Genomic DNA, 26,424 nt, shown 5'->3' with positions numbered 1-26,424 from the left:
ATGAGTTTCTGAATGTAGAGCGGGAATGTGAGGATTCCTGCTTGGCAGCCTGCTTCCCTGTGACGGAGGGGACGGGGCATCTGCCGAGAGGCGGCAGGGTTAGAAGTTCCAGGAGAACAGAGGAGTTGGGGACAGGCTGCGCTCCAGGGAGGGACGAGGAACACCAAGTGCAGAGATGCGAGGTCCGAGACGGTCAGAGAGTGAGATGTACGTAGTGCTGTCAAGGCGCGGTCGAAGTCCCCTTTGATCTGGGCACAGCGTCTTCATCTACAGAAGTGCTGCTCGCCCTGGAATTCAGTTTTCTTTTTTGGCACTAATACTAAGTTATACTCAATTACCAGCAGAAGTTGATGAAGGGAAGGGAAGGGAAGTTGGTGTGTGATCTCAGCCAGCCACCCAGGTCTGGGAAAGGACAGGATGGGTGGCTGGGTTGGACTCAGTTCAGTTCACTTCAGTCGCTCAGTCGTGTCCAACTCTTTGAGACCCCATGGACTGCAGCACACCAGGCCTCCCTGTCCATCACCAACTCCTGAGCTTACTCAAACTCAGGTCCATTGAGTCGGTGATGCCATCCCACCATCTCATCCTCTGTCGTCCCCTTCTCCTCCCGCCTTCAGTCTTTCCCAGCATCAGGGTCTTTTCTAGTGAGTCGGTTCTTCTCATTAGGTGTCCAAAGTATTGGAGTTTCAGCTTTAGCATCAGTCCTTCCAATGAATATTCTGGACTGATTTCCTTTAGGATTGACTGGTTGGATCTCCTTGCTGTCCAAGGACTCTCAAGAGTCTTCTCCAACAACACAATTCAAAAGTATTAATTCTTCGGCACTCAGCTTTCTTTATAGTCCAACTCCTCACATCCATACATGACTGCTGGGAAAACCATAGCTTTGACTAGACAGACCTTTGTTGGCAAAGTAGTGTCTCTGCTTTTTAATATGCTGTCTAGCTTGGTCATAGCTTTTCTTTCAAGGAGCAAGCATCACTTAATTTCATGGCTGCAGTCACCATCTTCAGTGATTTTGGAGCCTAAGAAAATAAAGTCTCTCACTGTTTCCATTGTTCCCCCATCTATTTGTCATGAAGTGATAGGACTTGATGCCATGATCTTAGTTTTCTGAATGTTGAGTTTTAAGTTAACTTTTTCACTCTCCTCTTTCACTTTCATCAAGAGGTTCTTTGGTTGTTCTTCACTTTCTGCCGTAAGGGTGGTGTCATCTGTGTATCTGAGATTATTGATATTTCTCCTGGCAATCTTGATTCCAGTTTGTTCTTCTTCCAGCCCAGCATTCCTCATGATGTACTCTGCATATAAGTTAAATAAGCAGGGTGACAATATACAACCTTGATGTACTCTTTTCCTGATTTGGAACCAGTCTGTTGTTCCATGTCCAGTTCTAACTGTTGCTTCCTGACCTGCATATAGGTTTCTCAAGAGGCAGGTCAGGTGGTCTGGGATTCCCATCTCTTTAAGAATTTTCTACAGTTTGTTGTGATCCACACAGTCGAAGGCTTTGGCGTAGTCCGTAAAGCAGAAATAGATGTATTTCTGAAACTCTCTTGCTTTTTCAATGACCTAGAGGATGTTGGCAGTTTGATCTCTGGTCCCTCTGCCTTTTCTAAATACAACTTGAACATCTGTAAATTCAAAGTTCATGTACTGTTGAAGCCTGGCTTGGAGAATTTTGAGCATTACTTTGCTAGCGTGTGAGATGGGTGCAGTTGTGCAGTAGTATGAGCATTCTTTGGCATTGCCTTTCTTTGGGATTGGAATGAAAACTGACTTTTTTGAGTCCTGTGACTGCTGCTGAGTTTTCCAAACTTGCTGGCATATTGAGTGCAGCACTTTCACAGCATCATCTTTTAGGATTTGAAATGGCACAACTGAAATTCCATCACCTCCACTAGCTTTGTTCATAGTGATGCTTCCTAAGGCCCACTTGACTTTGTGTTCCAGGATGTCTGGCACTAGGTGGGTGATCACACCATCGTGATTATCTGGGTCATGAAGGTCTTTTTTGTATAGTTCTTCTGTGTATTCTTGCCACCTCTTCTTAATATTTTCTGCTTCTATCTTCTCATTCTTGATATCTTCTGCTTCTGGGTTGGTCAAGAATTAGTGTTTTGCTGAGCATGCGAAAGGGGTGTTTTGTGAAGGTGGGAAAATGAAGGAGGAGATGGCTGTCAGTTGGGGAGGAAGGAGCCACTTCTGCCTGGAGCTGTTAGGACAGCAGAGTCCTGGAGGCCCAACTATCACAGGAGGATTCAGGCTGATGCGGGCAGGGTCACCTGAGAGGTCAGCAGGGGTAGGAGTCATCAGGGAGCCTGCAGAGGCCTGGGATGAAGTGAGATGGTGACCACGAAGGCTGTCTTGGTGGCAAAGGCCCAGGAAGATGGGGACAAGAAACAGAGATGGAATAACTGACTTTGGGCTCCTTATCAACCAGCTCTTGTCAGCTGTTGGGCTGGGGCAGGCTTTAGCCCCAGGTGATGTCTCAGGCCAGTGATGGCAACCAGACATAGTTTCCTGCGAGGGTTCCAGGAGTGCCTTGGTGAAAAGCTGTCCTGGGCCACAGGTTTTATACCCCATGCTGTTGGGGGTGAGGGACTTAGTAAGTCCAAGGATGATTTTATTCCCCACCCCCCAGTTTTTTCTGTTTTATTTCAATAGCAAAGAGTAAAATCAGGTTTAATGTATTTTAACAGCTTTATTAAGATAGAATTAATGAAGCATCCAACTCACCTATTTAAAATACACAAGTCAGTGTTTTTTGCTGTATTCAGAGTTGTGCAACCATCAGTTTCAGAACATTTTCATCATCCCCTAAAGATATACATTAGCAGTAATTCTCCATTCCTCGACAGCCCTCAGTTCAGTTCAGTTCAGTTGCTCAGTCGTGTCCGACTCTTTGCGACCCTATGAATCACAGCACGCCAGGCCTCCCTGTCCATCACCAGCTCCCGGAGTTCACTCAAACTCATCTCCATCGAGTCGGTGATGCCATCTAGCCATCTCATTCTCTGCCGTCCCCTTCTCTTCCCGCCTCCAATCCTTCCCAGCATCAGAGTCTTTTCCAGCGAGTCAACTCGTCGCATGAGGTGGCCAGAGTACTCCACAGCCCTAGGCAACCACAAATCTGCTTCTTATCTCTACAACATTTGCCAATTCGAGACATTTCATCTAGATGTGGCCTTCACCTTTGGTGTGACCAGTGGCCAGCAGAGCAGGTCAGAGGGATTCACCTCCTGAGGGATAGTGCCCGCCTAGATAAAGGCAGAGCTGGAGTCCAGGCTCCTGGCCCAATGCCTTTGGAGAGGAAGAAAGCTTGCATGAAGCTGCTGGCAGATACTTTTTTTAAAAAAGGATTTGATTTGCTGCATATTTCAGAGCTACTGATAACCACAATCTAGATTTTATCAAAATACAAGATTTCCTTGCTGTCTCCAGTGCCTGTTTTAAATCTACTTGTATGGGAAGATTTTTGGAAATGACTGCTTCCCACCTAACCTTGCCTTTGTGGCTCCTTTAAAACTCTGTCATCGGGCAGGAAAGCCCAAATGGTGAGGAGCACATCAACCAACCAGCCTGTCCTGGCTTGAACCCCAGTTCTGCTACTTGCCAGCTGTGTGACCTTGGGCAAGTTACCTAACTGGTCTGTTTCTTCACCTGTAAAATGTGTATAGTAGCTTCCCTGGTGACTCAGATGGTGAAAAATCTGCCTGCAATGCAGGAGACTCAGGTTCAGTCCATGGGTTGGGAAGATCCCCTGGAAAAGGAAATGGCTACCCATGCCAGTACCCTTGCCTGGAGAAGCCCATGGACAGAGGAACCTGGTGGGCTACAGTCCACGGGGTTGCAATGAGTTGGACATGACTGAGAAACTAATACCTTGTTCATAGGATTGAATGAGTTAATATATCAAAAATGTATAGAAAATTGCCTGGCAGTAAGTTCTCTGGACATTTGCTTTTAGCATTATCTGAGATTCTTCATTCCTGTGAGTTTCTGCTGGCCTTCATTTTTAGTCAAGGATGGGGGTGAGAACAGAGACCGACCCTTGTCAGGAAATATGTTTACATATGACCTTGGTCTTTTACTCATTGATTCACGCGAGTCTGATTTAGGGAATATGTAGGATTATGAAATCTGCTGAGAAGTCCAATTTCACAGACAGGATAAGATGAGCTGGATACTGGCAAACGCAGGTGCTGACCCGGGTGGGACTTCTCATCGTGGTCCTGCCCTTCCTGTCCTGTCTGCCCCGGGTCTGCCAGCTCTGGGTCCCTTGTGCTTCTCTTCCCTAGCTTCACCTCCTGGGAGCTCAGCCACATTGGCCTCTTGCTTCCCCCATACCTGGTGTTTCTGAACACAAACTGCTTGGAGACAAATATGAAACACCATGTTTTAAAATGCTAAATTAAAATATATTTTATTTTGTCTGCCCAACACAATTAATAGCCTCCTTCAAGAAAAAATTTTCTTAAAAATCCTATGGCACTTAACACTGGATATTCAGTACCCATTACACCAAGTTGATTATTGAGAAAAATCTGTTCGGTTACAAAGTGTTTGAGAAATTTGTTTTCAAGTGGGTAAGCAATTTTTCATATTCACATGTTTTATTAATTTACTAAACAAAACCCTTTTTAAATGGCTAGTGTAAGGGTCACCTTCAACCCTGCCTGATCCAAAGATACAGTCTAAACTAACGAAAGGGCAAGTCAGTTGGTGGCCCATAGCTGAGGAAGGGGTGTGTGCAGTGATGCTCAAGAATGAAGGAGGTATACCTTCACATTCTACAAGGCGCCATCATCCTTGATAACTTGAGAGGTGGGTACAGTGGCTCTGTGTTTTGTTTTCAGCAAAGCATGATGCATTTTCACTTTCGAAGCTATCTCTAAAGATATGGAAAAAGGCTGCTCTTCAGAATCCTTCAGTTCAGTTCAGTCGCATCCGACTCTTTGCGACCCCATGAATCACAGCCCGCCAGGCATTTGAGGGAGGTAGAGATTAGTACTGCATAGTTCAGTCGCTAGGTACTTAGCACCCAGTTTGTGGCTGGAACCCAGTTTTAAGTTTTTGAGAGACAGGAAAAAGACAGACGTATTTCTCGAGTGCAACAAACTTGCAGTTTAGAGACAAGACAAGCCTTGAACACCAAGTTATGAGCAGCATTGGGCAGTGCATGTGTAAGAAGTCAACCGGAAGGGCCCCCAAGTTAGATTGAGGGTGGCCAGGGAAGGCTCCAGAGAAAAGGGCACACTTGAGCGGTCCTGGGCACTGGTGTTCAGATGAGATGGAGGGCGGGCTGTCCTGCTGCAGGACTTGGCCTCAGCGAACAGGAGCTTGGACTGCAGATGGGGTGATGTGTTCACGACCCTGAAGTCACTGGCCCCACCAGAACCAAAAAGTGTCTTCAGATTTGTCCTGTGGGTTGTGATTCTGCTCTTGTAACCTTGGCCTCCACCCTCATCTTTGCCTGGCTCTTCCAGCATCTGCCAACCAGCAGGTTTCCTGAGGCTCAGGGCACACCTATAGATGCCATAGGAGCACGCAGGGCATGTTGAGAGCGTGCTGTGTGGGGTCCCAGGTGTGTCCATGGTTGAGTCTGCTTTCCACATCCGGTTAGGTCCAGGTCTGAGTGCTGAATCCGGCCTCGTTGAGGTCAACTTCCTGGCAGACTCCATCACCCTGCCTCCACTCTCGACTTCCTTTTTCCTCTTCACAAAACCCCTGATTTTGTGAATCCACAGGTCCCCAAAGGAACCGACCAGAACTGGACTCAGAAGCTCTACGACAGGCACTCCGGCAGCCAACACTTCCAGAAACCCCGCATGTCCAACAAGGCCTTCATTGTCATCCACTTTGCAGATAAGGTGGGTCTTCTCATGGTGGGCTCAGCACTCCAGGAGCCCCACCCTCGGGGGACTTGGGGTTCTTGGGCTAAGAGGGAGCTGACCTTTGAAGTCAGGTAGGTGGCCTGGAGTCTCTTGGGTGGGGCCTTGTCTAGCCTCCTGGAGCCTGAGAGAGGAAAGAGTGGCTCCTTCTCCACGTGGCTCCTTTCTCAGCAGCTGGGGTAGACTCAGAATTCCTCACGTGGATTGTGTTCCATATGCACTAGCCCAGTGCTTCTCAAATGTTCACGTACATGTACATCACAGGTCTTGCTGAAAGGCAAGTTCTAATTCAGTAGATCCATCGTGAGGCTGACAAGCTGCGTGAGAGCACCCAAAGGAAGCCTTCTATCCAAGGCCGTCTTACGGGAACTCCTTTTTGAATCCATGTGTTATTTGCTGTGTCCTGTCTGACTCTGCAACCCCATGGACTATGGCCCACCGGGCTCCTCTGTCCATGGAATTCTCCAGGCAAGAGTACTGGAGTGGGTAGCCATTCCCTTACTCCAGGGGATCTTCCCAACCCAGGGATCAAACCCGGGTCTCTGCCTGCATTGCAGGCAGATTCTTTACTGTCTGAGCCACCAGAGAAGCCCAGAACAACGTTGTTATTATTCAGTCACTCAGTTGTGTCTGACTCTTTGCAACCCCATGGACTGCAGAAGAATGTGGTTTTCCACAAAATGAATATTCAGCTCCCTCTCTGTAAGTCTCGGTACATGTTGGGTTTGCATTTTAGATGAGAGCATCCGTGGGTTTCACAGGTACACACAGCTCTTTTCAGAAGATGCTGTGGATGAGATGAAACCACTGGAGACGCTGCTGGGTTCCCCGGGTCAGGCAGGAGTGCTAACTACCCTTTCTGTTTCCGGCCGTGGCCCCAGGTGGAGTACCTTTCAGATGGTTTTCTGGAGAAAAACAGAGACACCGTGTATGAAGAACAGATCAACATCCTGAAGGCCAGCAAGGTAAAGAGCTCTGGAAGTGGAGAAACAGAAGCGGAGCGTCCAGGCCAGAGCCGGGCAGGGTGTGGTCAGTGCCAGCCCCAGTCTGGATCGTGGCGGGGTGGGGGGCAGTGAGGGGCCTGCCATTTGTTTCAGTCTGAGGATTTGAGGATGGCCTGATGAAAGGAAGGAAGCAAGGGATGGCAGAGGCGACTGGGAAAGGTACCAGCTAGTAGAAGGACGTGGGAGCTGGGGACCCAGTCTGGAGGGGCGATGGTGAGTCTAACTGTGGAGACATTGCAGGCGTCCATTGTGTCATTTGTCTTCCGTCTCCTTGGGGCAGATGTAAAAGTACTTAAACCCCTTCAGATCCTAGTTTCAGCACCTTTGATTTCTGCTTAGCAGTTTGTGGAACCTCCCTACAGCCAGAAACATAAATAGAGCAGTAGGATTCAGGGGACCCTTACATCTACAGTTCTGGAATGTTGCTTTCTAGGATCTCCAAAATTTCAGTTATTTCCTTCGCATCACCATAACACAAAGGCAGCAAATATTGTGTCCATTCTACAGGTAGAAGGACCAAAGTACTGATTGACCTAAACACATTTATTAAGCACCTACCTGTGTATTTGTTAAGACGCTGCTGGGGGCTCCAGGTCAGGCAGGAGTGCTAACAACCCTTTCTGTTTCTTGCTGTGGCATTTACATTATGCCTGTAGGCATTTACATTCTGTTATGGGCTGGGGGTGAGCAGGTGAACAAGCCTATAGTACCTGAAGGGAGAGGCAGCCTGGGCTGGGGCAGCACGAGGCCTGCTGGTCTAGAGAGTCCCCTCACCGATGCTTGGAGGCAGGCGCCGATGCTGGCCACAGCCCTTCAGAGGAAGCCAGGAAAGGACCCTCTGGGAGTTCAGAGTCTTTCTCCCAGACCATGTGACACTGCACTCACTGTGGAGGCCTGATAACACTGCAAGTGGCAGATTAATTTCTCTTTGTGATGAGCTGTAGATGAATGCCATAGGGCTGAGATGATGGAATGCAGAAAATACACCCTGAGGATGGACCCAGGTATCTAGAGGCAAGTAAATCACGTGGCCCTGAGGCCAGGGTTATAGGGAGGATTGGAGTCGTTACCAGCAATGTGGGCAGCCCAGGGCAAACCCCGGCCCATGCCATCTCCCCATATCTAGAGAATTAGTCATCGCTGAGACAAACTTGCTTTGTGTAAATGTGCATGTCAATGCGAGATTAACCCCTCGCCTTGCCAAGTGTCCAGCCCTCTAGTCCATGGTGATTAACGTGACTTTTTCCATTCTTTGCAAGAAAGGTGAGGGATGGGAGGGGAACCACAGTGAGAGAGTAAAAGTGGACAGTTTGAGCCCCAAGGAGCACGTTTCCTCATCCTGTGTGTCTTAGAAGCAGAGGCCTGTGACCTCCTGTTCCTGTGACAGTGGCCCTAGAGGGCTAAGAAACTTTCTTTCTTGTGACAGGCTTCTCCTGTCGGGGAGGAGCAAAAATGAGGGACCAGGGGAGAGTGTCGGGTATTTTCCGTTAAGCGCAGAGTCTGATTCTGCCATTGATTTTTGTCTGAGTGTCTCTTGGGGATCCCAGTATCTAGAAGAGATCTAGAAGGGAATCTCTCACATTCTTGTCTCCAGCAGATTATCTGTTATTAGCCACTGAGATTTTTTTCCCCTTATTTTTATTTAACGAACTTTATTAAACATTTGTGTGATATATAATGGTAACAAGTATGTGTAGTTAACCTCACGGAACTTACAGTCAAGTGAAAAGATGTCCAGTTTGATCGTAAGTTTTGGTGATGCTGTGAAGGTCAGGAAGAAAGTTCTATGGAAATGAATAATGGGAATGTGCTGGGAGTCCCCATAGTCACCCCAAAATTGAACCATTTGCTAGGAAGACTCTCAGTCATAGTGCTCATGGCTATGATGTATTACGGCAAATGGATATAAGGCAAATCAGCAAGGGAGAGGGTGCCTGGGGTGACACCCATGGAAACCAGGTGCGAGCTTCGGGAGTCCTCCCCCAGGGGAGGACGGGGGAGTCCTGCTGAATATGCTTATTTTCCGCAGCAGCGCCATGTGATGATACCTGCTGCCACTGCGGAGTCCCTTCCATCGTGTCCCTCGTGTCCTCTGTGTAACCCCATGGACTGTAGCCCGCCCGGCCCCTCTGTCCATGGGATTCTCCAGGCAAGAATACTGGAGTGTTTTGCCATTCCCTTCTCCAGGGGATCTTCCCGACCCAGGGATCAAACCCTTGTCCCTTATGTCTCCTGCACTGGAGGCGGGTTCTTACCACTAGTGCCCCCTGGGCAGCTCGTGATGATCCCTGGCAACTGTTTACCAGAGCAGCTCACCTGAGCTGGACATTCAGGGTTCCCTACTGGTAGTCAGTGGTGTTGGCACCTTTGCCTAGCACGTACCAGTTTCAGACTTGCAGCAGGAAAGCAGGTTGGCTCAGCAAAAACAGCATTGTTGGTGTAAACAGTTTAGGCTCGGTGAACCATTCTTACCAGGGACTGCAAAAGACCCTCCCCAAGTCCATGTTTCCAGACACCAGCCAAGCATGTGTCTTGTAAGCAGGCCTCTCTAGGATGGCAGTCTCAGGCCTGGTGTTCGCTCTTTTATAAACAGGCGTATCATTTTAGATAGGGTGTACTGAATTTTTATTAGAAATGAAATATAGGCTCATAAAAAATTCAAATAGTTTAGAAATATATAAACTAGAAGTGTTCTCTCCCACTCCCGACCTACCTTCTCATGCACTCCCACTCTGATGATACAAACATACTGTACGTCTTTTTAAAATTGAAATGATTGGCATCATACACAGTCCTCTCTCATTTTTCACTTGCCATTATCTCTTGGCCATTTTTCGTATAAGTATATATCCACTTCTTTTCTTTTCTTTTTTTAAACAATTGTTGGTATTTTGCTAACTCAAATAACACTGCAAGGAATGCCCTTTACATATATCTTTGCTTACTTGTATAGTTGTGTCTGCCTGTCAATTATTAGAAATGGAATTGACAGTTCAAAGAGTATGCACTTTGAAAGCCTAGCAGTATTGCTAAATTGGAGTGTAAAATAGTTCTGTGATCTACTCTTATAAGGTTTGTTGTTCTTGTTTAGTCACTAAGCTGTCCGACTTTCTGCAACCCCATGGACTGTAACCTGTCAGGCTCCTCTGTCCATGGGATTTCCCAGGCAAGAATACTGGAGTGGGTTGCCATTTGCTTCCTCCAGAGGATCTTCTCCACCCCAGGGATCAAGCTCACGTCTCCTGCATTGGCAGGCAGATTCTTTACTGCTGAGCTACCAGGGAAGCCCACTCTTAAAAGGTACCAACTCCCTTCTCTTCACTGTCCACCTACCACAACTCTAGCCTTCCCCTTCACCAGCTAACATTTCTAAAGAAACCAAAGGCCTTGTTGCCAGGCCCTTCTCCCATCCCAGCAAACCCTCAGAGATGCTGTGATGACGACCAGCAACCCTTAAAGACTGAACTGAGAGGGGCTTCTAGGCCCCCTAGACCCCAGTAGGAGGAGGGCTGAGAATGCTCCACCCTGGACTCCTTCCAGCCCATTTCAGACTTCCCCGGAGATGGAAAGCAGAGCCCAACAGTAGGTCACTATAAACCTACAGATGGGATTTCCGCAGACTCCAGCTGCCAATCGGAGCGATTGGAAATGTGCTTTAAATCACTCGGACAGGTGGATACCACTGGCAGCATCTGTCGTTGTAGCATTTTAAAGCTCATAGTTCACTGAGCCTCTATCATTTTCTTTAAATTATTTTTCACAGCAGTCCCACAGAGTTTATGTTTCTAGGATACACTGAAAGCAGAGACAAAAATAAAAGACCTGGAAAGATACAAGTATGGTATCCAGCTAATGCCCCACCTTTTTACTGGTTTTCTTCTCACTAAGCATAACTCTTACATCCCGTAGGCAAATTCATGGTTTTACTTAAAGTGTTTTTATCTGGGGAGAGACCTATTAGCTTTTTCCTTTTGTGTGGCATCCCTGGTAAGAAATTAACAAATCAGTGTGAAAAGCTAGTCAGGATGGGATGGGAGATAACCACATACCCTGCCAGCCAAAAGGCTGTTTGAAGAGCTCTCACCTAGATCAGTGAAATAAAACGGTGTTAATGAGAATGTAATTAGTAAAGCCAGTTACGCTGCCAAAGAGGCTATAATAATCTAATTGCTTCCTCAGCTATCAGAAAGCTATAAATAGAGATTTAAGTAGAAAGATGCCTCTTTTAAAACATGACTTCAGGTTAACAGACTGATTTGTTTTAGATTCTAAAGATGGAGGGTTTTCCTTCTTAGTGTTTATTGTAAAAAGCGATAAAATTTATAAATCAGGGTGGGGGGAATCTTGAAGGGAGAATTTTTTTCTTCTGGAGATTTCCTGTTCCAGGGCCCCACGGAGTTCAGGTCAGAGGGATGGGCAGTGAGTCCAGGGTACATGCGGCAGGTGCTGGGAAACAAGGGCCGTTCTGGGCCGTGTTCCTGAGCAGACCCTGCTGGTACCGTCTCCACACCATCCCAGCGGACAGGATCTCAAGACCAGTGTGTTCCTGAGGTCAGGCAGACCATATGAGCCCAGACTGCCTACCCTGGGCTGCGACTGTCCCTGAGGTCCAAGAGTCAGGATTCTCTGACAAGGTCCAAACACCATCTTGCCACACACACCGCCCGCCCCTCCCCAGCCGCGCGCCCCGTCTCCTTTCCCCCTCAGCTTCAGCTCATCAAGGGTGACAACACATGTATTCATTCCATTGCTTTCTACGCTGCTAGCTTCCTTCCAGGGTACACACACGTTTCATTTTGAGCAAGCACATTTGCTTTACATTTTTAAAAAGTTGTTATATAATAGCTTTTGAGTCAGCATACTATGTAACTTTAGCTTTGAAGTGTTTTGGAGGGCTTCCTGTTTAAAATCAGTTTTTGCTGGTAGTTATAAAGCCTCTCCCAATACTTAGAATAAATAGGTAACTGTGTAAAAGAGAACTTTAGTCAGGAAAACAATATGATCATTCTCGGCAATACAGGAAGATCCTGCTTCTTGAAACAAAGTGCTGAGACTTTTCCTCCAAATACCCTTTAAAATCCCTTTAAACAGAGTCAGTTCAGTTCAGTTCAGTCTCTCGGTTGTGTCCAACTCTTTGTGACCCCATGGACTGCAGCAGCCAGGCCTCCTTGTCCATTGTCAACTCCCGGAGTCCACCCAAACTCATGTCCATTGAGTCAGTGATGCCATCCAACCATCTCATTCTCTGTTGTTCCATTCTCCTCCTGCCTTCAATCTTTCCCAGCATCAGGGTCTTTTCCAATGAGTCAGTTCTTCGCATCAGGTGGCCAAAGTATTGAAGTTTCAGCTTTAGCATCAGTCCTTCCAGTGAATATTAAACAGAGTATTTCTTACCAAAAGGTTCAAATATTTTTTCTACCTGGAGGGTGGCATTTACCATATATAAGAATTGATGGGAAAGAAAATGTTTGTTATTATGTTTACAGCCAGAGCTATTAAAGATAAGACTCGAAGCTAGAGATTCCAATCAAATGGTTATTGTAGTGTGTCTTATTTTAGTTTCACGTGTCTGCTTTCAAGAAAAGATAGTTAATGTTCATATAAACGGAAGTGAATAGGTGTGATTTCCAGGGGAACAGCTACGTATATACCTGTAATTGACATTTTTCTTAAACCCTCAAGTGGTCTTTAGAAAGTGTTTTCTTATTTCTTTTAATCCCTTTTCAAACAGATCTGCCTCAGGCTTTTAAAATCTATATATAGACTTGAGTAGCAGAGAACACCAAAGTCAGTGCCTGCCAACACTTTGAAATAAGTGACAAGCAGTATCAGGGAAGTGCTTGGTTTGTTTGAAGGTTTTATATTAGAATTTTCAAGATTGAAGGGAGCAGGATTTTAGAAAGGCCCAGGTGGATCCTGTTTCTGAGGACTGCCCTAAGGTGAACTGTAGTGCTTCCATTCCTGGGTGGTCAAGCTGGTAAATAAACTTTCCAGTTGCTTGAAAAGCAGAACTGGAGTTAGTCAATTAAAAACAACAACACACAACTCTCTCACTGTACCTTTTGCATGAATCCGTTTTCAAACAAGAGCTTGGTAACTGCTTTTCATTGAGACTTGGGTTTGTCTACAGTTGGGACACTCCGGGGACAAGGAGGCCCCAGTCTGGCCCAGTCCCCTTGTCCTGCGGAGTGGGTTGGGGGTGGGGTGGTGCGGTACTTGCCCGGCCTTTTACTGTTGCCTGCAGCCTGAGGTTAAACATGGTACCTCCTGGTCGTTCCATCTGTGGTTAAACTAGATGTCTCTGTGTGTTCACTGAGTTTGTAAGATCAGTTCTGCACAGAACATGAAGCCCGCCCCTCCTCCGTAGTCTTAAGGTCCCAACAAACTCATCATCTTCTCCGTCCCAGAGACCCGACCACTTCCAAATGCAGTTTCGGTAGCCGGGACCTAACAACGGAAACATCGCTTTTAAAATGCAGTGCAAATCCTCCAGGCTTGGTTGTGTTTGTTCCAATTATGGCAGAGTGCCTACGTAGATCAAACTCCGCCTTGAACAGAAGTTTTCAATTTTTGTTCTTATAAATCCTTTAATATATCAAATAAATAAAAGGCATAGCTTTTCTGATGGAAGCAGGAGAAAGGGGCTTAAATTTTAAAATACTCTTATTTTTGCATTTGATTTCAGAGCTCCTTCTGTAATTCTGATACAAGCTCCCGACCTCAGAAGTTAACAGATTTTTCACAGAAAAAACTACTATTAATGATTTGTGTAAATTAGACTTCTCCAACGATATAGTCGTACTGTTGGTAACTTCTACCCAAGACCCAAACATCTTGGAAGTCCACTTCTGAAAGTGTGTGAATTAGAGTAATTTAATCAGTTTGGTATTGTTTGGACTTGGCAGACGGAATCGCTGATATCTTTAGAATGCGAATCTGGCTTCAGACTCCCATCAGTCATTTCCCTGCGGACCCGTCTAGGCACCTTTCTGACTGGGCCCGTGGACCTTTCTCACGCGTGCCTTGGCTGTCTGGCACTGGTTTACGGAGGCCCCAGGCCTGGGCTGACTTCTCCCACCTCCATCAGCCCCTCTGTTCCTGCCACTCCCCCTGTTCTCAGTTAATATGCGTGATGGTGGCTCTTTGCCACAGACAGTGGGGACCAACAAGTCTGTAAGCAAGGGGTGACTGGTATGTTTTGGATGGAGAGAAAACTCTAAAACTGGCTGTGGGGTGGAACGTGTTTGCAGAAGGATATGCCCAGAGTTGGGCACTCAGGGTTTGTAGATGACTACAGTGACCCGGGAGAGCGCTCAGGTGGGCCTGAACTAGGACAGGGGTGTTCTGGTTGATCGAGAAAGGACTGCTGAGGCTTAGCCATGAACGGACCAGGTGATTGATTGGGATGAGAGGTAGGGTGACGGCAGGATCTCTAGTCTAAATTTGGGAAGACAGCAGGAGGTAGTGGTTTGGGCTGTGTTGAACTTGGAGCTTCCAGTGGAACACCAAGAGTGAGGCGGCAGATATTGAGCAGAGGGTGGGAACTGTGGCTCTCAGTTGTGGAAGATCAAGATGGAGAGACGGGCTTGCAGGGGATAGTTGAAGCCACGGGCACAAAGGACACTGTCCAGGGAATGAGTGTTAGAAGAGTTAAATGGCGGGGATGTGGTTTTGGGGGATCTGCAACTCAGAGGAGAGAAGTACAAGAAGGTGGAGCGGTGACGGGAGCTGGAAAAGAACACAGTGGGGAAGGCCGGCAGCGGGCTGGAGGAAAGTGCTGCGTGATGGTAACGTGCGTGATGGCTTGTGTTACAGCAAAGTGGTAACGTATTATCTGGGTGGGGGGCAGTGAGATCGGATTTCAGAGCCCCCAGAAGGCAGACTCGGACATTCAGAATTGGCGGGAGGAGATGGGAGACACCATTTTAATGGGAGTTATGGGAAGATTCCCTGGAGAAGGAAACGGCAACCCACTCCAGTACTCTTGCCTAGAAAATCCCAGAGGAGCCTGGTGCAGGCTACTGTCCATGGGGTCGCAAAGAGTCGAACACGACTGAGCGACTTCACTTCACTTCATGGGAAGAAAGGTGCATGGATACGAGGAAGCAGATCCCGGAGACTGAGCACAAGTGTTTGAGCCTTGTTGGGATGGGAGTAGCTCAGGGTTAGAGGGTGGGGCCCGGATGCTCCTTTTGTCCCCTCCTCACCTGCAGGCACATAGTAGTGGCCTTCCACCCCTTGATTCTGTCCCTAGCATCCATTTCCCCAAGGGATGTTGGCACGACCTGTGCCTTGAGAGCTGGGGCTCCGTCCCGCCTGCCCTGTGCCTGGCCTGACCTTCACCCGGGGCACACAGTGCTTTAGCAGAGAGGTCATCTTACTCGGTCTCACAGCAACTCCACATAGCGAGTCCATCCTTATCCCCATTTTACTGATGGAGAAATTAGGGCTTACGTTAAATAACTCTACAAGATGCAGTAATAGTAAGTGTGGATTTTTAAAAACAGCTTTATTAGACCACTGCCTTCTACCACTCCAGAAGGGAAAGAAGTTTTGCCCATCTTTGTAGGTGAAGGTTATGTGAGACTGACTGGGGAAATTACTTTTTTCCCGTCCTTTCTTTAAAATATAATTCTTATACCCCAAGTTCACCCTTTTAAAGCATATAATTCAGTAGTTTTAGTATATTCACCAGGTTGCACAACTATTACCATGCGAAATTCCAGAATATTTTCATTATTCCAAGGAGAAGCTCTGTCCCCATTAGCAGTCATTTCCACTTTCCCCATCTCCCCAGCACCCCGGCCAACTCTCAACTGCCTTCTGTTCCCTGGACGTTTCTCGTAAATGGAATCGCACACTATGTGGTCTGCTGTGTCTGCCTTTTTCACTTGGTGTGTTTCCAATGTTCAGGCAGGTTTAAGCCTGAAGGAGGATTTCATTCCTTTACATTGTTGTGTAATATTCCATTGTGTGTATACATCACATTCTGCTTATCTGTTCAGCAGTTGATAGGCATTTGGATTGTTCCTGCTTTGTAGCTGCTAGGACTAATGCTGCCACAGACACTGGTGTGTAAGTGTTTGCAGGGACACATGTTTCCCGCTCCCTCTGGCGTGTGTTGGAAGGCTGCTTGGAAAGAGTGCAAGCAGCATGAAGTCCAGGAGCTCTTGTTCTCATCTTCTTCCTCTGTTTCTAGTTCCCGCTGGTGGCTGACTTGTTCCATGATGGCAAAGACTCTGCTCCCACCGCCACCACTTCTTCGAAGATCAACATTCGCTCCTCCAGACCCCCTGTGAAAGCCTCCAACAAGGAGCACAAGAAAACCGTGGGTTACCAGGTTAGCCGCCAGCCCCCCGGAGCTGTGGATCCTGGCACATGAGGCAAGACTGCCTCTCTAGAGATAAGGATGGAGGGGCAGTTGGAGGGAGGCCTGAGTGGCCTCGGTATCTGTATCCCCAACCCCAGCCTGGTCCTTCTGTGCCCTTTGAAAGAAGGTGCAAACCTTCACTAGAGGGAACTGGTAGGGGAGAGAGGGAGGACTCCAGCCCCACGTTGCATGTCTGATCCCTGTGGGGGGACCACATTGCAGGACCACAGACACCTCAGGGTGAGCCTGGAGGTCTAGGGGTGCAGTCTGGGAGGGCCGGATCGATAGCCTGGGGACCCGAAATTGAGAAACGGCTCCTGCTGTGGGCCTTGACATCCAGCATGTCTCCCAGGAGAGCAGAGTGCCTGCTGAGCCCTGGCAACCACTGACCCTCATGCTTTGGTAGATGCCTGCTCTGGGTGCGTCCTGTAAGGCAGTAACTGCCAGCATGCCACCTGGGCACCCTGTATCAGGGCTGCAGGGCCACCAGCCACGTGATGGTCCCTCTCACGCTCTTGGCCCTTGCTCGCCTCATCTCATCTGATCAGGGTGCTGAGTGAAATGCACCCAGGAGGTCTCTCCCCAGGTGCTTTGCGGAGCCTGGTGCTGGGATGCGGGTGGGTCTGGGGGTTGGCCATGCGGCCCAGCAGCGTCAGAGCTGGAGTCCACCCCCAGGTCCCCAAGGGTCTCCCTGCCCTGCATTAAAACAGTAATGAAGCAGTAAGAGCATTGACAGCTCCCATCCCCAGTCTGGGGGTGCTCCTGGACGTTCATGATTCACCACGAAAGGCTGAGGATGAGTAGGTCACGGGGCACTGACCTCTGTCTCCCCAGTTCCGCTCCTCCCTGCACCTGCTCATGGAGACGCTGAACGCCACGACACCGCACTACGTCCGCTGCATCAAGCCCAATGACGAGAAGCTGCCCTTTCAGTAAGTGTCGCCTCGAAGGTCAGGGGCACAGGGCGGGCGCAGCCCCGCAAGTCTGTGGTCCTCAGCGGGATGAGTGGCGGGTCCTGCACCCCCACCCTGGTGGTTTACTGCGGAGTATGGGCCCCCCCTGTGCTGTCTGGAGAACTGGGGGCCGTGAAGGGCTAGCTCCCGATCTCATGTTGCTTACAGTGATGGTCAGGGTGCCCACGAATCAGAGAGCCGGTTAGAAGTGTGCGGTTACGTGGGGACGTGAGTGCGTCTCACAGCAGCTGCTCAGTTCAGAGCCAGAGCGGTCAGGGAAGGTTTTGTGATTGAGGAAACGTAACCTCACGTGGTGCGTTGATGAGCCGTGCAGACGGTCCCGTGTCTCACACGCCCTCTCCTCTGGGCCTGCAGAGTCATCCGCACTTGCTCACTTTCCCCTCTCTCTGACCCGCATTCTGCCACTACTTCTACCTTGAAAATTTCCATCCATTTCTGTCTCCATGCACGTGGTTTGTTGTTTGTTGCTGTTCAGCCGCTCAGTCGTGTCTGACTCTTTGCGACCCCATGGACTGCAGCATGCCAGGCCTCCCTGTCCTTTACCATCTCCCAGAGTTTGCTCAAACCCAGGTTCATTGAGTCAGGGATGCCATCGAACCATGATTGACCTCACCCAAGTCTGGTTAACAATAACTCTTCGGCACCTCTGTCGTCTCTGGGTTGTACCGGATTCCACCAGGCGTTTCTGCCGGTCTGCTGTGACTTCATTGGCCTCCTCACAGTCAACGTGTCTGAAACCAGACTCATCCTCCCCGCGCCCCCGGAATCGTTCCTGTTTATTTGGTCTCTGTCGCAGTGAATGGCATAAGCATTTCCTGACATGTCATCCGTGCACCAAACTTGGCTCTTCCAAACCAGAGACCTACGGGTCCCTCTGGACCAGCACCGTCCAGTAGAACCTTCTGCCGTGATGGAATTGGTCGGTAAATCTGCAGTGACCTACATGGTCACACATGCCTACTGAGTTCTTGCAGTGTGGCTAGGGTGACTGGGACAGCGAAGTCTTGACTTCATTTCAGTTACCTACAGGTGGCCAGTGGCTACCACATTGGACAGCAGGGCCCTTACTCCCTAGGCTCCAGTCGGGGTCAAAGTCCTGGGAGTCCACTTGACAATTTCTCCCACGGTCTCCCGTGCCCCTTCCTTCCACTGTGGCCCTGCTTTAGCGCCTCTCCACTTCCTGCCTAGAGTGCTGCCCTGCTCCTGTAGAATGGCCTCTCACTCCCCTCTGCAGCCTCTCCTCCTGTTCCCTGAGCCTCCACGCATGCTATTTTCCCCCTAGCCGAAGGAGGTACATTTTTCAAGCAATTCCTTCCCATCTTTCTGATTTCCTTTTTGGTCCTGGCATAATTTCTTTCTGTGAAATAATTTATTGTGGCAACTCTGACTCTCGGGATGAGTTTCCGAACTACCTTCTGCATTTCGTATCAGATAATGAAGCTTGACTTCCACTCTCAGGGGCCTTGTCCTGGAAAAGGTTGGGAGGAGAGCATCAAATCAGCCTCCTTGGGAGCCAGCTAACTGTCCACTCTTCTCCCTTTCTCCAAGTTCCTGAGATATACTCAGGAAATCCCCCTGCGTAGATCTGTTTACCAGATGCCTCCAGAAAAAGAGAGGCTGTTAGGAAAGCAGCGGGTGTGAAAGACATAGATTACGTGTGAAGGACACGAGCGGCCTGTGGGTCCGGGAGCGGAGCATGTGGAGCTGCCACCAGCTCTCCCCACAGCCGGCCTGACCTTGGGTGATGCGTTTATCAGAACCGGGCACCCACTGTGTGCCGAGTTCTCATGCTGAGTCTCTCTTCCCACGTGAGAGAAGCCCCAGGGACTCTGAAAGGGACGTGCGAGTCCTAACAGCCCACTTTTCTAGGAGCTTCCCTTACCTTCAGGACCAAAGTCTTCCTCCCAGTAGAGTGGAGGTTACAGAACCAAGTCAGAAAACCTGCCTTCCCGGCTACCATTTGTTTGGCTCATCCCAAGTGAGACCCTCTCCCTCTTCGTTTCATTTCCTCATCTATTAATCGTGGCTAAAAAATAAATAGTTATTCTGATGAAAGACTTCAACGAGATAATGAGGATTATTTATGACCAGTATAAAAATTTATGTCATGAAAATCTGTGATGTTATTGATAATTTTGGAAACAAAATGCTGTACCCCTCCTCCCCCTCCCCTGAAGCTGGGTTTTCTCAGCCTCAGCACTGTGGGCATTTGGGCCAAGTAATGGTTTTCTACAGGGCTGTCCCGTGCACTGGAGAAGAAGACGTAGCAGCTTCCCTGGCCTCTGACCCCTAGATGCCAGTGTCACCCCCACCGCTGTGACAGCAGCGTCATAACGTTAATGTTCCTTGGCGGCAAAATTTTCCCCAGTGGAGACTGCTGTCCTGCACTAAATGCTTCTGTTTGATAAAAAGTCTTTCCTTCTGCTTCTTCCTTTGTTTGGAACCCATCTCTCCTGGGCACTGGGCTAGGTCAGTGGAATCACAATGAATAAAGACATAGTCTTCTTCTTAAGGAGTTGTCAACCCCAAATAGCTGGCGACAGCATAAGAGTGACTGTCAGTGGGTCTGTGGAAATTGCAGCAATATAGAGGCGAGAGAACAGGAACTGTCCAGGGAGGAGGTGGCCCCGGGCAGGTGTGATCATCTGGAGTGGGGGTCATCGTTGGAGCAACTGGCCAGGTTTCCTGAAGGCCGACGGGCTGGTCTCAGGAGCAGGTAGTCCTGAGTGCCTCGGGGTCCCGCATGCACCTGCCCAGCACCGCAGAGCCCCAGGCAGTATGTGGGAGCCAGCAGCCTTTTAGGCGGCAGGTGACTGTGGAGGTGAAGTCAGGTCCCCACATCATTGGAGGGGGCTCACTCTGCGTCCAGCTATAGCTGAGCTTCCTAACAGCCAGAAAGAAAAAGAACATTTATTCCTCATCCTGAATCATGGTGATTGATTCAGGGTCAGCTTAATTCTTTCTCCATGAAGACTCCCTGATTATCCCAGCTGACCCCAGCATCCTTCCCTCCAGTTTCTTTCAGTATTTTTACCACGTTTATCACATGATGCCTTGTGCTTCAGTTAACCCCTGGGTAAGGAAGATCCCCTGGCGAAGGGAATGGTTACCCACTCTAGTATTCTTGCCTGGAGAATCCCATAGACAGAGGAGCCTGGTGGGCTACAGTCCGTGGGGTCACAAAGAGTCAGACACGACTGAATGACTAACACCTCCATTTGTAGTTTGCTACCTCTATACACGTCTCCCCTCTTCAAGTGCAGATACTTCAGAAAATCCAGAGCATGTCTGACTTTTTACTCTAGTGTCCTACTCAGTGTAGGTGTTAGAGTAAAAATGGGGTTTTCAATACTAAACTTAGCACCTTAGGGTGGGTGAGCTGTTGAAGTCATGGTTTGTATCTCTAAAGACAAGAAGATTAAGTTCTTTATCTATGTGATTCTTAACTTGGCAGCTTTCATGACAGAAGCTCACAGCACGTGTGACCTTATATGTTGTGCCAGGCACTGTTCTCACTGCTTTCATGGGCTGTTATACTTAATCTTTACACTAACCCTCTAAAAGGGATACTTACATTCTCCCCACTTTAGAGAGGAGGATACTGCCATGTAAGGGGGTTTGTTACTTGCCCCAAATCACACATAAGTTGTAAGTGACCACATCGTGATTCACACCCAGGTCTGCGTGGCCTAAAACTCCCCTTTTTAACTTGGGAGCCAGCTCATGCTTGAGGTGCTGAGTGTGTATGATTTGGCCACTGAGTTAAGGCAGATGCCCCTGTCTGTAGAAATAACAAGGGAAGACCCTGCCGTTGCTGTTGTTCGGTCACTCAGTCGTGCCCAACTCTTTGTGACCCCACAGACTGCAGCACGCCAGGCCTCCCTGTCTTTCATATCTCCCAGAGTTTGCTCAAACTTACATCCCTTGAGTCGGTGGTGCCATCCAACCATCGCAAACTCTGTCACCCACTTCTCCTGTCTTCAGTCTTTCCCAGCATCAGTGTCTCTTATAAAAGAGTCAGCTCTTTGCATCAGGTGGCCAAAGTATTGGAGCTTCAGCTTCAGCATCAGTCCTTCGAATGAATATTCAGAGTTGATTTCCTTTTGGATTGACTGGTTTGAACTCCTTGCAGTCCAAGAAACTGTCAAGAGTCTTCTCTAACACCACAATTTGAAAGCATCAATTCTCTGGTGCTCCGCCTTCTTTATGGTCCAACTCTCACATCCATACATGACTACTGGAAAAACCAAAGCTTTGACTATACGGACCTTTGCTAACAAAGTGATGTCTCTAGTTTAATACACTGTCTAGGCTCTGCAGAGGAGGCAGGAATGAGCTTGGGAGGGTGGACAGAGTGCAGGGAGGCAAATAAGAGGAGCAGTCCAGGTGAGGTTGAGAATGTGCACAGAACTGAGATGGCTCAGGTGCTGCCAGTCACTGGCTTCCAGCCTGCGCTTGGCCCCTGGCCTTGAGCTCCCAGGGGCACGATGCCTGTATCCGTGCAGGAAGGGGTGGTCTCTCTCTCCCCCCTGTTCTGTTTCTTTCCCGTTGTGGCCACTTGTTTCCTGTGTTTTGCAGTTTCAACCCAAAGAGAGCGGTGCAGCAGCTCCGAGCCTGCGGCGTATTGGAGACCATCCGGATCAGCGCGGCCGGCTACCCGTCCAGGTACTGCACTCCCTGGGGCCCGCCTCCCCAGGGGACCCCCTTATGTGCTGTCAGCCAGAGACAGAGCCTCCAAAAACGGTCCCCAACGCCGAGGGCTCAAGCAGGCTGCCGACAGACAAAAGAATCTCAGTTTGTCCTAGGAAGTATGGGCATCAACAGTAACATCCTCCTGGACAGCTTCTCAGATTTCAACTTGGCGGTGGTCTGGGCGGCAAGCTGGTCAGCCCTCCCAGCAGCAGAGCCTCCAAAATCCTTTTTACTGTCAGTCCTCTAGGCATGATTCTTTAACTCAGCTACATGCTGAAGTTCCCAGCATCAAGGGAGAACAAAACGCCCCGGAACGTGTTTTGCTGCTCTGAGAAGGGCTTTGTGCTGGATGTGTTGACCCCCCGGGGCCCTGTCTGAGATCAGCCAGAGCCTTTGTATGGCCGAGAGGCAGGACGTGTCCCCTGATGCACTGGTTTTCTCTCCAGGTGGTCCTACCATGACTTTTTCAACCGGTATCGGGTGCTGGTCAAGAAGAGAGACCTCGCCAACGCAGACAAAAAGGCCATCTGCAGGTCTGTGCTGGAGAGCCTCATCAAGGTGAGCTGGGCACAGCCCCAACCCTGACTCCAGGGAAGGCTCAGCCGCGGTGCCCTGGGATTTGGGATGGGGTGTGAACTGCCTCAGTGGTCCTCACCCCTCTTACCGAAACTGTCATCTGAGATGTTCATCCATTTTCCTGCATCAGTGACTGTAACAGAAAAGCCCCTTTTTCACCTGCCTGGAGACATTCCCAGCCTTTCCCACATCACAGCTCCCATAGAAAATGAAATTGTTTATACAGCGCCCTAGGGGTCATGATAGGGCACCAAGCTGCTGGGCTGGATCCCTGTCTTCCCCAAAGCCTGGGGCTCCACCACTCCGCCTGCCTGCTGGCACCAGTGAACCTGCCGGGGCTCTGATCTGGAGCCCAAGCACGGATGGGCTGGAAGCCAGCCGAGGGGGAAATACCCATGCCTCCTGTGTCTTCCCCATTGCAGAGCCGGCCTCAGATGCTTGTTTTAAAGAAGACAGTGGATTTCATTTTATATGAAACAGCCTGAACTTGGCAGCTGATGCTTGGGGGTAGAGAATGACAGCCAAGCTCTTAGGGGTTTTTGATGAGGGGTAGATCCTTGCGTGTTTCTTGGTTCTAGAGCATTCAGGGACTACAGCAGAGTATGGCACTTAATGGTCTCAATAAAGGGTTAGATTACATAGAGAATCTTCCTTTCAGAAGGGAAGAGAATTGCATCAACTTAAAAAAAATTTTAAGTATCATTTTGTTAGGAAAATCTGTTCATTTGGAGTATAGTTCATTGCCAGATGACCAAGTTTAAAATCATAAGTTATTTTGTAAAAGTGACACTGTCACCCTCTGAGCACAACGTTGTCTTAACAGCTCAAGATTGTAGCTATAGACAGTACAGAATGCTGGGCTAAATATTCCATAGAGACTAAGAGGGTGGCAGTCTTCTTAACTGAAGGTTGCCTTTGGTCTACTGGACTCTGGTTAAGTGAGGTTTGTGCTGTGGAACATCTGCCAGTGTCTGCATTTCAACATCTCTTTCTACATGGGTGAGAAAAATGTGTTCTGGGTCAGCTGAACCCTGGGTGACAGGGAGCGTCAGGAGTCTTCCTGCTCTGTTGGCACCGGGAGCTGGCCTGTTTGTGTGGTCAAGGCTCACAGCAGCCTGCTCGGACCTCGGTCTAGCTCCTGCTTTCCCCGGGGCCATAGTTCCACTCTTCCTCTCCCTTCCCTGGTTTCTCCACACTCCCAGTGGAACCATTGCTCCCCACGCAGAAGGCGATCTGGAGGGGCCCCAGGTCAGACCAGCTGACTCCGCGTCCCTCACCCCACTCCCCTCCAGCCGGCAGGACCGAGGGCCGCTGTCCGGACCTGCTCCTTGATGCGCTTGGGACTCTGGTTCGACATCACCCAGCTTACGTGCTGACCCCGCCCTCCTGCCTTCCTCAGTCCCGCAGTCTCTGAGCCCCTAGTGTGCCATCCTGTGGTCCAGATGTCTTTCCTCTCTTGCAGAGGACGGCCTTTGCATTGACACTCCCCCTAAGTTATGAGCCCTGAGCCTGACACACAGCTGTCACTCACCAGGCATTTGTGGAATGAGTGAACGAACCAGTGAATCCCCTGAAGTGTGTGAATAAGTGCTGTTTCCTCTGCCTGAAGTGCTTTCCGCACCTTTTCCGTGTCTGGCCAGGTTCTTTCCTTCTGAACTGAGCTCTAGAATGCTTTCTGGTCCATGAAGCCCGCTCCTGGCCCCCCCAGATGGAGTCAGTCACTGGCCAGCACTTCTCCACTTCCGTCTTCTCTCCCCTTGTATCGTAGTTAAGGGCTTGTTTGTCATTTCACCACACTGTGGACAACTGAATGGCAAGGGTCTCACTGTCACTGTGTTCCCAGCACAGCCGCTGGACATCACAGGAGCTCGAGTTTGTGCAGGTGGCTGCATGGGTGACAGATGGGCTTGTCCCGATGAAACCTGCCACCAGTAGCTCACAGTCCCTGAGCCTTAGTACAAGTCAGACATTTTTCTGTTTCACGCACTCCATCTCATCTTCACACTGCCTTAAGAGAAAGACACAAACATGACCCCCATTGCACAGATGAGGAAACTGAGGCATAAACAGCTGATATAGACTGTCCACAGAGACTCAGGAGCCCCCACAACCTAAATCACACCACCACTGAATCAGTCTGATTGATTAATCAATGTCACGGTGTATAATTACCGTTCCTAGATAGGAGTGGGTTTCCCTGGTGGCTCAAATGGTGAAAAATCCGCCTGCAATGCCGCAGACCTGGATATGATCCCTGGGTCGGGAAGATAACCTGGAGAAGGGAATGGCTACCTATTCCAGCTTTCTTGCCTGGAGAATCCCAGGGGCAGAAGGAGGAGCCTGATGGACTACAGTCCATGGGGTCACAAGAGTCAGACAGGGCTGAGCGTCTGAGACTCTCACTTTGACCTTTCAGACGTGTAATAGGGCTTGGCGCTTCGGGACGCCCTTGGAAACCTTTTTGTCTTTTCCCTTTTGGGGGGTGCGGGGGCACACCTTCTGGTCACTAGTGCTGCTAGTACTCCTGCTAAGTGACCTGAGACGTCAAGCAGCTGAGACTTGGCAAAGCCACCTGTTATATTAGAAGGGCACATGCCAGCTCCCTGCACTTTCCAGCAAAGTGCTACGTAATACTAGAGCAGAGGGATTAGGAGAGAAGCCGCGATGAAGGGGCTTGTAGGCCTGCAGCAGGCTGTTCATCCAGGGGCAGCTGGGCGCGGGGGCTGTATCGTGCGGTTGCTCAGGAGTGGTGGTCTCCTCCAGCAAGGAGTGTAGGAATCCCTCCATCTTTAGCTTGAGTATGTTTTTTCTTTAACTCTGCAAATGGGTATTGAATTCTTGAATTTTTCCTATGTACTACCCTAGAGTGGTCAGAGTGAAAGTTACAAAGGAGCCGACTAGGGAGGCTAGTCTCAACATTCTTGGCTTCTGTGCAATAAGAGAGGGGCTTGGGATGGGTTGCTAAGATTCCTTTCTACCCCCTCAGTCTCTGATTACTGGGGCGGGGTTCTCAGGAGATGACCTCTGATCAGTTTGTGAAAAGTATGGTCAGTTCTAGGGGTCAGAGCAAGCAGATGCCTGGGCGAGGGGGAGTGCCACCATCAGGCCAGTGGTGACAGGCACACCACTGGGGCCTTCAGAGAAATCCTCATCCATACAAACGGTGGCTCTGAGGACCAGCCTGCTATTTCCCTAGTGGTTTCTTTCAGAATAGGACCTGGAGCCAGTGTACTATGGCCCCTGGGATAAAACAGGCACCCCCCAGCCCCCCAGGCCCTGGCTTTGCTGAAGACCTAGTAGCCAGGTTTATCCCCCAGCTGTGAGGGTTGAGTTGCCAACCTTTTGCTTCCAAACCCCTCCTCACTGAGGAGTCTCCCCAGCCGGGTGGTAATGAAGGCCAGGCCTCGGACGTCTCAAAGCTCCCTGATCCAGTCCAGCCTTGATTCCTCCTGGCGTGAGCTGAGGTCCGGAGCTGAGGCAGAAATGAGAACCAGGCCTGAAGCTCGCTCCTTCCTGTTTAACCAGCAGCCCAGCCATAGAAGGGACCGTCAGCAACGGCCCGGCTGGCCGCTGTGTCCCCAGCTCAGCCCCAGCGCAGGCCACCTGGCTTTCTTGTGCGTGGAACCCAGTTCCTGTTAGCTGACAAGTGTCGACTCAGGATGGTTTCAGAGCCGCTGGTCAACAGGAAATATATCCTTGTGTGTGTGTTTTCCTTACACCTTGGCTCATTATCTCCTCCTCATAATGGTCTTCATGCATAGTGAGCAAATTAGATGACGTGTGTTTACAGAGAGCACTGTTATCGTGGGCCACCTACGGAGTACTGTAGCCCAGGCCTGTCCACACACACACACACTGCCGGGTCATCTCCCCTCGTCCACTAGGGCGAGCACAGGAAGGGCCTCCAACTTTAA

General features: G+C 49.4%; 1 protein-coding gene across 1 annotated transcript in view; it reads left to right on the top strand.

Moving 5' to 3' along the window:
• The window catches only part of MYO5B (myosin VB), a 347,287-nt gene that overhangs the window by 254,350 nt on the left and 66,513 nt on the right, over nucleotides 1–26,424 (top strand). Inside the window, exons 13-18 of the mRNA XM_055417346.2 lie at nucleotides 5,751–5,873; nucleotides 6,776–6,859; nucleotides 16,098–16,238; nucleotides 17,103–17,200; nucleotides 21,821–21,907; nucleotides 22,381–22,492. Coding sequence (XP_055273321.2) covers nucleotides 5,751–5,873; nucleotides 6,776–6,859; nucleotides 16,098–16,238; nucleotides 17,103–17,200; nucleotides 21,821–21,907; nucleotides 22,381–22,492 — 645 coding nt within the window. The remainder of the gene's footprint in view (nucleotides 1–5,750; nucleotides 5,874–6,775; nucleotides 6,860–16,097; nucleotides 16,239–17,102; nucleotides 17,201–21,820; nucleotides 21,908–22,380; nucleotides 22,493–26,424) is intronic.

The sequence above is a fragment of the Moschus berezovskii genome, chromosome 28 (genome assembly GCF_049115385.1).
Source record: "Moschus berezovskii isolate FMDL1 chromosome 28, NW_MosBer_1.0, whole genome shotgun sequence".
In the NCBI taxonomy this organism is placed as follows: Eukaryota; Metazoa; Chordata; class Mammalia; order Artiodactyla; family Moschidae; genus Moschus; species Moschus berezovskii.
This window is presented reverse-complemented; position numbering and strand designations above follow the sequence as displayed.